Here is a 12678-nt window from a genome sequence, read left to right as displayed (position 1 = left end):
TTCTTACAGCAACTTCAGATGCAGCTTTTTTTAAATTCTTGGATGTTGACATAAAGGTTTGACAGTATTTATTGTTAATCATCATTTGACTTTTTGCAGTGCTTAACATGAGAGCTGTTACTGTGGATAAAACTGATGCAATAACCAATGGGTTTAGCGTTGTGCCTTTAAGTACACTGTGTATGTGCATACAGTATGCTGCATATTGTAAGTGTGTGTGGAAAAGGCTGAGGGTTGATCCATAAAGTTCACATTTTGTTAGAGCTCAAGATTGTTCATTTTTTTGCTTAACACTAACTCGTATTTATCTGACTCGGTCAGGTTTGTGAGCTGGGTCGGGAGACTAGCATCGATGAAATTGCTTCTGTTCAGGTATGTTTGAGAAGCATCCTCCACATTTAGATGTTAGCAGGTGCTAAACACCATCTTTGTATAAAAGGGTGTTTCACATTTCTGTTGATGTTGCAGCCTATGAAGCTCCAGCGTGTAACTTCTGTCGCCCTGGCAAGGAAATAGTGAGTAATTCCTAAAACACTGCTGGTACCTCTACACAATGTTTGTCTCGAGCCGTGTTTCCATCATGGTACAGTACGGTACACTTTAGAATGGTAAAGCCCTTAGTCAGGCTTGCATTTTACTTTCGCATCTATGTATGAGAATAGACTGCGGGCGTTGAAGGAACACCGGAAGGAAGGGTACTGAATAAGTGAACGATTGGGGCCGGTTATTTTGCTACTATTCCGAATGGAAGTGCAAATTAGTATGTACCGTACTGTTCCACTTGGTGGAAATGCGTAATCTACCAAGCCCAGCCCTCTGCTACCCAGTTGTAATAAGCATTTATTCCATCAAACTTTTTTTTGGCAGTAGAATACACTTCAAAAATTATTTGTGTGCCCATTTTGCTGTTGTTAGCTATCCAGCCTTTTGCAGCCACCTTGCTTTACTACTACAACGTGCTTCCGCCTTAGCATGGCGCCGATTGATAATCCACCTTACTCTGCATCGTATGAACTAATTTGACGTTTGTATTTGAAAATTACGCACTGCGGCTTTAATCTGCAACTTGAGAAAAGTATCTTTTCACATCACAAAGTCGAGATCAAAACTTGCAAAGCAACTGAAAGTTGATCAAACATGTTTTGATGATTCATGATTCATGATATTTCATGATGCAAGTCAAACATTCAAATGTGGATCTTTATTCAGGTTCAGTTTATGGATCTTAATGAGTACAAAATAACACCGTGAAATTATTTTGGGACACAATAAAATAGATGTTTTTCCCCAGTCTTTGGTTTTTACAAAAACGAGGCTCAGACGCCTCCATAGAAAAATAATTTTCTGTGTTAATCAATCTCACAAGCTTATTAGCATTTAGTAGAAAAGGTTCAATCGTACATGTTTTTTTTTTATTCTGGCCATAACTGGACAATGAAACATTACTGTGAAAAGTTTCTAGTTTGGTAGACGTCAGCCCCCAAATGTCACATTCTTTTACCTGAGCAGAAGTTTGCAGCTGCTCAACAAATATTGATAAAAATCAGGTACGTTGTGTCCACAGATGGAGGAAACACTGGGTATAAGACAGGATTGATGCATTTCCTTTGTTTGTTTGTTCAAATGAATCACAGAGGAAAAACCTGTTTAAAATACTTTGTGAAAATATTTCTTTTATCTTCCCATATTTACAAGTAGAAGAAAACCCAAGTAGAACCATTTGCTGCCCCACAGAGAGAGAGAGAGAGAGAGAGAGTGTTTATATTAACATTTAAGGTAAATAAAAGCAAAAAGAGAACTTAAAATGGGAAAGAAGAAAAAATACAATTTATAAAAACACTTAATGGGCATGAAACTCATCTTTCAATTGTCTGTCCGAGTGAGAAGTAGGGATGTTACTGGTTAATGATCCAGAAACATGGCTTCTGTAGGTGCACGTTGTGTGCCTTTACTGATCTCAGCCCACAGTGGCTACAGCCCTTAGCTGATCAATGAAACAGTGTGTACAACATTATTTGTCAGTGGGGCTTGACAGCCATAGACAATCACATATTCAGTACAAAGTAATACCAATGTCCCTCACTCCAACTCCCCCGATCAGTGACTCAATAAATCTGCAAGTGTGGAGATGTGGCTCCGTCCCTCCATTGGTAGACTTTCTCTGTGATCACAGTGCGGCACAGCGGGCAGCTCTTCTCCCGGTTAAACCACAGAGCGATGCATTCGTCACAGAAAATGTGCTGTACAACAGAGACACAATATCATGTCAGCGTGTTGTGTGAAAATTACTATGTATGGTTTCATCTTTATGATACGGATTGTCTTATAGTCCAAAGTGTAAGATTTTCATGACAAATATCCATACTTAAGTCATCATTATTGAATGATCCCCTGAAAATCATTGAGGTTTCATTCATTACAATGAGCCCTTTATTCTACACAGGGATTTGGTCCTCCTTTTCCACCATGTTGCACTGTCATGTTTCTGCAGTAGCCCACAACAGAGAGAGCCCATCATACTATGACTGAGGCTTATTGACCCCCCACGAACTTGGAAGGCAGGGGCGAGACAGTTAGTGTAAATCTTTGCAACCATTCAGTGAGACCCCACTTAATCCTACAGACTCGTCTTTTAAGAGTTAATGCTCCTGCTCAGTGACTACGATGACTGCTTTCATCGTGTGCTGTGACTCAACAGCACAGAGATGAAGAGGGGAGACATGCCTGCCCGACAGATGCCTGGAGGATTTTTATCTGCCTCCTGTTGACAAACAGAACATTGGGGAAAATTCCTACCGACTACAAAGCCTGAGTAAAGTTACACTCTGACAGGCTTGTTGTGATGTGGTTTTTACCTGACAGAGAAGAGCCCGAGGCTCTCTGTACTCTCCCCGACAGATGGGGCAGACATCTCCGGCCATGCTGCACTGACTCCTAGTGGCCGATGTGCCTGTAATCTGAGAAACAAAGGAGAAACAAAAACACCTCAATACAGCTGATTACTTATGATTGATGATTAACTATTTATTGTTTTAAATGGTTCAACACTGACCTCTCCCTTTAAACATTGCCTCACAGTTTTCAGTAAAGATGTCCACTGTCCATACAATGCTAAAAGCTGAAAGACAGAACATTATTTTTTACTTAGGTGGCAGTTTTCATTTACTACTTAGATCTGTGACAGTTAAGTTTCCATGATCACACCTTCAGTATGAGGTAGAGCAAAGCCAGCAGGACCCCAAATGTGAGTCCAAGGGCGCCATCAGCTTCCTGGTAGATAACCAGGTAGTGAAACCACAGTGAAACTGGAGCCATGGCCTGGTGAACCTGACACAGCTCCTCAGTCAGCATCAGCCACCTTCCCTGGAGACATAAAAACACATAAGAGATTTAATTATGGCTATAATATTTTAAATTATCAAGGGCAGGAAGAAATCATCCAGTCTTACCTGGGTTCTGTATATCACCCACGAAGATGGCAGCAGCAGAATAAGGCACTTGATCCCCATAAAGAGGAACTTTATTAGGAAGTTGGTGATGCCAACTGCCCATAGAACCTCCCAGAAACCCAGCTGCTCAATGGTTGGGCTGAGGAAGATGAGGCTGGAGGGAAAATGACATTTAGATCAAGTGGTACATGAACATAGAACATGTCCCTGCTTCTCAAACCATGGTTTATTTAATAGCTTAACATATGTAAGTGGTATATTTAAGTACCCAGTGGTCAATATACCACAGTATATATTTATCAAATGTTAATTGTATAGAGTATAAGCATAGAATTTTTATTAGTGATGTGATGCACTCAATTTAAGTCTTGCAGTCAAGTCACCCAGGGAACATACATTAACAGAAATGTCTTCCTCACCCACAAACAGTATAATATAATTTTAAAAAAACAGAACAATTACACAATCCTGCTCTACTGAGAGGTGATGAACTGAACCTTACCAACGGTAAAGTGTCTCAGTGAGAAAAGTGTAGTAAAGCAGAAGGGTGGAAGAAATCAGGAAGAGGAGCAGCCACGCACACTGTAGTTTTGAGTGACGATCCTGAGGATGCACACAAGAAAAAACATGGTTCAGGCATTTACCAGCAAAGATGATGAGCAGCATGAATCATGACCTTCATGTAAATGACTTACCTGAAGAAAGACCTGGTTTTGAATGTTTTTATTCACATATAAAAAAGTCATGAAGAGGCCAACCCCAACTGCTAGACCTAAGAATTAAGAGAACAATGAACATGTTGTGTTTCCCGCTTGTTAAAATGCTCTCTGCATAACTCATATTTACCAAGAGTGTGTTGGGTGACTAGTTTAGCACCCAGTATGATGAGGAAAGGAAGACTCTTTTGGAGCCAGCGGAACAGACAGCGAAGCTCAGATAAGGAGGTGCTGGGTTCTCCTGAGTCCAGATCAGAGTCAGACAGGTCGAGCTCAGGCTCTGTACTGGAGTGATGTTGACTCTGATGTTGTCCATGTGAATGAGAATGTGAGTGCGAGTGGCTGTGGGAACCGACTCTGGACCTCCTGGATGATGCGCCTCCACTGGACTCCCCAGGCCCGCTTGTCATGGGCACTCGCACCTCATTACTCTCGGGGTTGGCAGCTGCTGCACCAGAGGCTGGTGTCCTGGTGAGAAGCACTGGTTGCAGAGTTAGGGATAAACCATTGACTGCATGGTCGTCCTGCTCATTTGATTTCGGCTGCATTACAGTAGGTGACTCCCTCAGTTTCAGCGCTCTTCTGGAATCACTCCTTTGACAAGAAAGAAAGTTTTTGAGGCCTCAGGCAAAATGTGTCTAATAACATCTGTATCAACATGTCTGTAGTCAGTTAACTGATAAAGACAGAAAATTATAGTGATAGGTGTTCTACTACAGTTGTTATCTATGTTAAGCTGCAGCATTCCTCTGAATGTAATCATCCATTCTGAATCCAGTAGCAGAAAAAAAGAACAAATAATTGATTAAATCCAAAACAAGGCAGTGATGCAACATTCCGGACCACTAAATATGCACACACACGCATGCCAATACAAAATTACGGACTCTATATTCCAGTGTTTAACAAGTAAGAGCCTACAGTAATCTAAAACATGACAATCCCACTACATAAATATTTATTCATATAACTTGTCACGACTGCAAGACTGTGCAGCAATCCGAGGACATAAGCTGACAGGAAATAAATTAGTCACTTATAACATTATTTAAGTTCAACCTGACAATGTGAACCTCATTTATTCGTACGTATTAAAATAGTTCCAACAGAGATCATTGTTATTGAGTTAGGCGGAGTTTTGTTTGCTAAGTACTAAGACTGGATAGCAGATTAAAAACTACAATCACTAACAAACGGACACATTCTGTTCTCCTGAGCCTTTACACAATTTTTGCCAAGTTATTATAGTTAGTGAAACTAAACGTCATTCTCAAGCAATAAACACAGTAATAATGTAAAACAGCAGAGGTGGAATCTTGCTAGCATTAGCAACTAGCAAAGGTTTTATAACAGGTCACACTTCCGGCTGTAGAAGCGTCAGCTCACCTGTCATTCTGCGTCCGGAGTTTCATGGTAAACTCTTGGTCCCCATGTAATACAGTGTTCACGCTGCTAAAGGAAACAAAAGTAAATATAAACTAAAAAGAAAACCAAGTTATTAGCGTTCAGGCTAAGCCATAAGCTGCTCATTCAGACATCTTTACGGTGTTTACGACAGTTGACGTCACTAACTTCTTCTGTTAGATTATTCACGGAGTGTCTGGTGTTAAACGCTGCAATGCTGCCATCTACTGGTGGACTTCCAAACGACTCTTCTTCTTCGCCTCACCTCTGCAGTCGCCTTTGATGACGGCTTATCGGTTTGTTGACTATTTTAAACCATAAAGTGGACCAAGCGAGCCATAATGCGGAATGTATCCCTCGTGTATAAAAATAAGTAATTTCCAGACAGTCTTTCAGTGGGACTTTTAACACTTTATGGCAAATGAAAACTGCATTTTACTGGTTATATTGACCCTTTACAGGCATTTCAACGGGTAAATCGACAGGTGAGCGCTATTATCTGTCAAATATAACACTCCTTTCCCCTGATAATTTAGATATTACGTAAGAAAGTAAGAAGTTAATGTTTAAGTATGTATTTTTGCTCACACCATGATTTTATGTCAACTATTCTGAGGTATCTGTTAAATATGGGTGAAATATTTGTTTGCACAGCAGCCATTGTAATTGTAATTAATTTGATTATTTACACCTGTGCTTCTCCTACTGTGACCTATCAAAGTGGCTGCTGTGAAAAGGGAGGTGACACTGTTCCTGATGGTAGTATGATGTCATGCGGTCACAGAGTGATGATGGACTAGAACTTCTTTGTTGCTGAAGGAAAAAAAGAGTGAGTACTGTATTTCCTTGTGACCACAGTTATAGATAACGTGTATGGAAATGGTGAACCTGCTCACTCCTTATTCCACTAGTTATTCAATCACATGCAGGTGCTTTAGTAGGAAGGGTTTAAATGCGTCTCGTATCATATGTCATATGCATTTGAAACGATGTAACTGTGTAAAGGGAGAAACATATAATTACAGACATTTAGTTGGTCACTCTTTGATCATGTTTTTGTTATAGATGTCATCGTTTTGTCATAATTATAGTATAGTTTTTCTCGTCTTTGATCTATTGTCTCAGGATTGTGTAAATACTTTTTATATCGTTCTGTTGTCGAAACATGACTACATATTTTGGAAGTGTAAATGTATTAAATAATTTGTTTTATAAATACTAAGTGTGTGTATATATATATATATATATATATATATATATATATATATATATATATATATATATGTATGTATGTGTGTGTGTGTGTGTGTGTGTGTGTGTATATATTTATACACATATGTATGTGTATATATGTGTGTATATATTAGGGCTGTCAAAAGATTAAAAACTTTTATCAGATTAATCACAGGGTAGCTGTGGATTAATCACTAATCATTAATTACCGTTCGTAAATATGCCAGAAAAATTCTAATTTTCTCTTTATATTGTTGTAGGAACGGAGAGATAAATAAAGAATGTGAAAATATAAATGTAAAGAACAATAAAATACTGTAAAAAAAAAAAATCCTGCGTTAACGCGTTACTTTTGACAACCCTAGTGTATGTGTGTATACAATATATACAGTATGTATGTGTGTATATATCTATATACACACACACATATATATATGTACATGTGTGTATATATATACATGTATGTGTGTGTATGTAGCCTGAATCATGCAGTTGTGTCTGCGACTTGAACTCTATGAAGCATTTATGTGGGCTCTCCTCTGAGCTTCTGAGGCTGATTAATATTAATGAACTTATCCTCTACAACAAGGTAACTGTTGGTTTAACTTTCCTGGGACACAATCCACACGAGAGCCAGTTTCACCCTTTTGTGTTTGATAGTTTTTGCAGAAGTTCTCTAAATTTTCCTGATTGATCCCAACTATTGTTTCTCTTTACTTCTTCTTTACTCAGTCGAGTGGTTCTTGTCATAACATGAGTTCAATTCTACCGCTTGCATAACACCACTGATGGTCGTGAACACATTAAGAAGGCAAGAGATTGAATGAACCCTTGACAAAGCACACCTGCCAATTGAAAACCTGTTTTCCATTAATTCCATGTGACTAAGTCAGGAATCTGAGGGACTGCCTCAGAAGAATATCAACAAAGAAACATGACCTAGAAATCATCCAGTATTACCAGTTCATTTTTCACAGTTTGTTCTGAAGCCTTTTGACAGTAGTGCTTTGACCCATTTCTGTTAAAGAGGGTTATTTTCTTCAGAGTGTGTCCTGGCATTGCCTAGACGTTGTATGAAGTCAGCGATAATGGTGAAAGGAGGTTAATGTACTATTGCTGTCATAGCTGTTCTCTGGCCCTCCCTGTAATTGTGTTATTGCTACGACTATAGACTTGTCAGTAGAGTTGTACTGGCCCAGTCAGGATATCAGAGCAGAGTCTGTGGAGGGAGGTTAACTCGACATATAAATTGCTATCTGCCAAGATGAATGGAGTTCGCCAAAGAGCAGACGAGGAGAACAGTGACCTGACATTGCTTCTGACAGACTCCGTATATTTCCTGTCATCTCTGCTTTTCTTTCTCTGAACACTGTGCCAGCTGCTGCTTCCTCTGATGTCTCAACTCTGGCACTGAGTTTGTAAGAAGCATTTGCACTCATGCATGCATTTTGGATACATCACAGCAATTCACTGTCTAACTGCCTGTTTGCTTGTGTTTATTATCTAATATTTCACCATCTGTGTTTGTTGAATTGTTCTCTGTACTGATTTGTAAAATAGGAAACGCTAATTAAGTCTCTCAACGTGATATTCCTTTACACTTGTTGGAGTTATCTACTATATCGCATGATTGATAAGTTGACAAAAGTGGTTGGATTGGAACAGTAGCTTCTGGAAAATCAATTTTACGCTCATTGTTGTTAAAACAGTGAAGAAGAAAACAATATATCTAATTGTCAGTTTTTAAACCAGACATTTTTGACATTTATTAGCAGGAAATGCACTGCTGTCATTGATCCCAGTAACAACGGCTCTCTGTTCAGGTCAAATCAGTCACCAGAGTGTGACAGTGTGCCAGCATGAACCCTGAAACTGAGGAAGCTAAATGGAACACAGCCATCATCAATGTGATGATTTGCAGCCAAGCTTTTTCCCCCACTGTGACCTGACAAAATGTCATGAAAAGCCTTTTATGTTTCAAACAGTGAGATTATAAATGCAGAGAGATGGAGAGAGGCGGGGAGACTATGGTTCGGTTTGTTTTATTTTCATTTATTTACGCATTAAAGTAGACGTGAGAGTGATTAAATCTTGGTCTCTGGAACACGTTTCCGTAAATTAGCTTGCTGATTTGATTCTCTTAATAGTCATCTTATTCTGTTTGGTCAACACTTTTTATTGGAACAGATGTGAAAGAACCCGAGGGAAACATTTCTTGTGGAATGCGTTTATAGCCCATAGAATCAGTTGTCAATTGTTTGTTTGTTGCTTCTCTGCATAATTCACCTTTTAAAGTCATTTAAAATTCTTTTAACAGAAGTAGATTTTAATGATTCCAGCTGCATCTGTTGAGCAGCTGGAGCTACATTTTCTGGAGCTGTAGGTTATGGCCTCCTATTTTGTTATTATTTTTATAAATGTATTGATAACTTGAGAGATTGACACTGAGCAGCCTTGTCAGAGGCTTTCTCTAGCCTGTGTTAACTGTTTTATCAAATCTGTAAAAATGACCCTTGTATTACACTAGCAGGGGTTCAGCAGCACAAGTCTTTATCCAACAGTTTCAAAAGGGATTTTTTTATAGCATTGCATACAGACATAAAAGGCAGTGTCATTGTGTTCAGGCAGCTGCAAATATTCCCTCAGACCTTCCACTTCTAATGTAAGCATCATAAATGCTGAGCTGCAGAGCATCAAAGACACACAAGGACAGACCGTCGCTCTTGTTGCTCACAGTTTTCTTAATCTCCAGCAGGTGGTGCTGTATGACAAGCAATGACAAGCTGTGTCGCCTGTGCACAGATGACTTATTATCTCTGTGTCACTCAGTATTGCACAACTGCTGCCACTAAATTATTATTATTGGAATGATTAACTTAATTTGCAGCTGCTCATCTGAACGTTAGCTATAGCTAAACACAGTGTTGTTTATGACGGACACAAACATGGATGTTTCTTCTTATAATCGGATGTTTCTTGACCTTTGCCATCACAAGACCTTAACATTTAATTGATCATGTTTTATAGGTTATTGAAACTGCATAGATTGCTAATATTAGCTCTAGGGAGAGGTGAAGATCCATGTTATTCGACTCTGTTTGCGCATCCTTGCAGCACACGGTGGCCACCAAGGTGAAAAGAATCGTCTCACGGTGACCTCTGTGCGCTGCTGCTTGTTTAGAATATGCCCCACATTCCCTGCCCCCACCTCCACACCACATCTCCTCAGGCCTGGTAGCAGCAGCTTCCCTTTTTCACAATAACACAGCTACACAATTGTTTAACTTTTCATCTTAAAAGATGTTTCCTCCTGGAAAAAAAAAAAAAGCAGCCTTATGAACCGCGACACAAGCTCTTAATTGTCAGTCTGATAGATTATTCACCATGGCTCCACATCACTGCTCTCATCTTGTTTGTGTTGTCGTGTAATTGTTTTGTTATCGCAGCTCAGACCATTAACATGTTCACGTTGTCCCCGTCAGGTACATTTGTTCAGTGTCATCGCGACCAGAGCTGAAGTGCAGCATTTAGCTGAATACGTAATCAAAGTAGCTTGTTCTGGATTGGTTGTTTTTAAATTGAAGGTCCTGTTTCGAAACCCAGTAGGGGCGAGACCCAGCCATTCAGAATGGTTTCAAAAGCAGGCTTAAAAAAAGCTGCTGCTCTCCTTTAAGAGGCACCATGATGTTTTCAATTGATGGCATGTAATTCCTCAGCAGAGGTCCTCCTCTTACACCACTCTCTTGCCTGCTAGCTCGAGGCCGAAAGCCTGGGCCGCCACGCCAGTGCCAATAAATCCTCAGTCGAGAGTGGCGGCGGCAGCAGCAGCAGGCGTGCATTTTTCAGGAGCCAGCACTTCCCCTAATCTGCCTGGGAGATGGAGCAACAGTTGGCCTTGCTGGTGGGGAGGGGGGGGGGGGCTCCCTAGTGACATGAGCATGATGTGTTTGTAAAAACATGGGGAATGTTGGAATTGGATACGCTCACACTCTTGCACTCCCTTAAGCGAGCCTGCGTAGAGATGCAGAGGCTGATTTTGGCAGATGTGTTCCTTTTCCCCGGTGTCCTGTGCTAAACACAGAAACAAACAGAAAAACACCATCCTACCTGCCACAATTGTTTTTTTTTCCCCCCATGATGTTCGTCACTTTGATCCCCTCTAGTGTGAGTGTATTTGTGTTGGAGAAGGCGAAAGCATGAAAAGAGAGGAAGAACTCTGTGAGGCACTGGACGAGTAAATGCCTTACAGATGTGTGGAGCAATGTAACCACTTGTGTCAGCCAAGAGCCTTTTTTTTGTTGGGACATAAAAGAACATAATTCTACACCGTAAAACGGGCTTCTTATAAAATTGAATTTGTTAAATGTCTATATGCATCTCTTTATAAGGTCATCCCACTGTGAAGACGGTAGTTGTGTCTTGCTGTTTTAGTGGAGCTGACGCAGCCTGTGTGGTCTTTGCAGAGATCAAGCCCCCGTGAATGAATTCCTCTCTGCTGGTCTCTAGTTTCAATTGATTGCTTTAATTTGGTCTGTAATGATTAGGATGCCTCCTGCCTGCAATTAGTGCATGCATGTGTGTGTGTGTGACTGTGTTTACTTGGGGGTGCTGTTTAATTACTGCAGTAGATGGATGTTGTGTGACCCAGCAGGAGTATGCAGGAATGGAAGGATTCAGAAACTGTGCTTGGCTTCTGCGAAACACCTCTACCCACAGTGAATCGGAGCCAAGACTTGACTCAATTCCTTCCTGTCTGTGTGAATTACTGTAGCCAGATTTCTTTCCACAAATCCCAGTGTTTGACCTCATGAACTGAGCGCAGATACACCATGATTTGAACTCCTAATTAAATTAGAACAGTATGTTTATGAAATGAAAATTCTGCATAACTTGAGTGGATTGAAGGGATTTGAGCGGATTGTAGGCAGAGTTCTGGAATATGTCTAGAATAGGTGTCATGGCTGGTTCAGCTGAGCTAATACACAACATCAGGGATTTAAATCTACTGCAGGGCAGTAGATTTAAATCTACTGCAGGGCAGTAGTGGAACATGTGAGAACATTTCCTCTGAACCTAAGTACAATTTTGAGGTTCTCGAGTTTCCATTTCATACTCTACTTTATATTTTTGTACTCCACGATATTTCAGTGATGACTCACTGCACAAGAAATTCAAGAATTTGCATGAAATGGCCAATAATTTAAGGTCTAGTTTAAACTTGTCATGTGGGTGTTTGTAGCAGTTGGTGCTTAAATGAAAGCAAATGACCTTCAGTCTACCAGCAGACTACTTTGGACATATTGAGGCAACAGTGTTCACACTAAATGTTACAGATTAATGTAAAAAAAATGCTCCATATACAGTACAATAGACTTTATTGGAGGTATTTGACTTTATTCCCTTCCCATGTGTATTTACACATTAAAAAACATCAAAGCAAGGACAACTGAAACTAACTAAGTTACATAATGCACATAAATACATTGCAGTAGTAATATGTGAGGTAGATGGTTTGACAATGACAGTAAAGTACTGTATGAACGGTTGAATGGGTGAACAAGAGTCTAAAAAGTCTTCATATAAATGTAGAATTTATATTAATTGTATAATGTGCAGTATAGTTCAACTGATAATATATGAAGTGCTGTATATTCACAGAGTTATAGTTCTCCATACTGTGCGTATGCAACAACAGGAGGATGAAATTAGACGGCAGCACTCTTAACACGAGTGTGAAAACTGTACACAGACATCCAGATGGTACATGACCAGTGGAGCCCATGTCCTCCACATAACAAAAACAAAATACATACACCCCCCCCGTCTGTCATTAGCCTCCCCATCTCTGTGTTTTTGGTTTAATAAAATCATGCTTG

At 39.9% G+C, this 12678-nt stretch overlaps 1 protein-coding gene across 2 annotated transcripts; it reads right to left on the bottom strand.

The window, feature by feature from the left end:
- Positions 1 to 1230: 1230 nt before the first annotated feature.
- On the bottom strand, positions 1231 to 5692 carry rnft1 (ring finger protein, transmembrane 1). 2 transcript variants are annotated; one of them, XM_083910113.1, is made up of 9 exons: positions 5552 to 5692; positions 4296 to 4759; positions 4145 to 4221; positions 3952 to 4052; positions 3450 to 3603; positions 3205 to 3363; positions 3053 to 3118; positions 2856 to 2957; positions 1231 to 2240 (listed from the first exon to the last, which is right to left on the bottom strand). In XM_083910113.1, exons 1-9 carry the CDS (start codon positions 5575 to 5577, stop codon positions 2106 to 2108), a joined length of 1284 nt encoding a protein of 427 aa, XP_083766239.1. In that variant the 5' UTR covers positions 5578 to 5692; the 3' UTR covers positions 1231 to 2105. The 2 variants fall into 2 exon arrangements, with proteins under 2 accessions (XP_083766239.1, XP_083766240.1); XM_083910114.1 differs by lacking the exon at positions 1231 to 2240 and adding an exon at positions 2646 to 2761.
- Positions 5693 to 12678: the final 6986 nt, after the last annotated feature.

This window comes from Microchirus variegatus (assembly GCF_963457635.1).
Source record: "Microchirus variegatus genome assembly, chromosome: 2".
Taxonomy (NCBI): domain Eukaryota; kingdom Metazoa; phylum Chordata; class Actinopteri; order Pleuronectiformes; family Soleidae; genus Microchirus; species Microchirus variegatus.
Note: the sequence above shows the minus strand (reverse complement) of the source record. Positions and strands in the feature narration are given on the sequence as shown.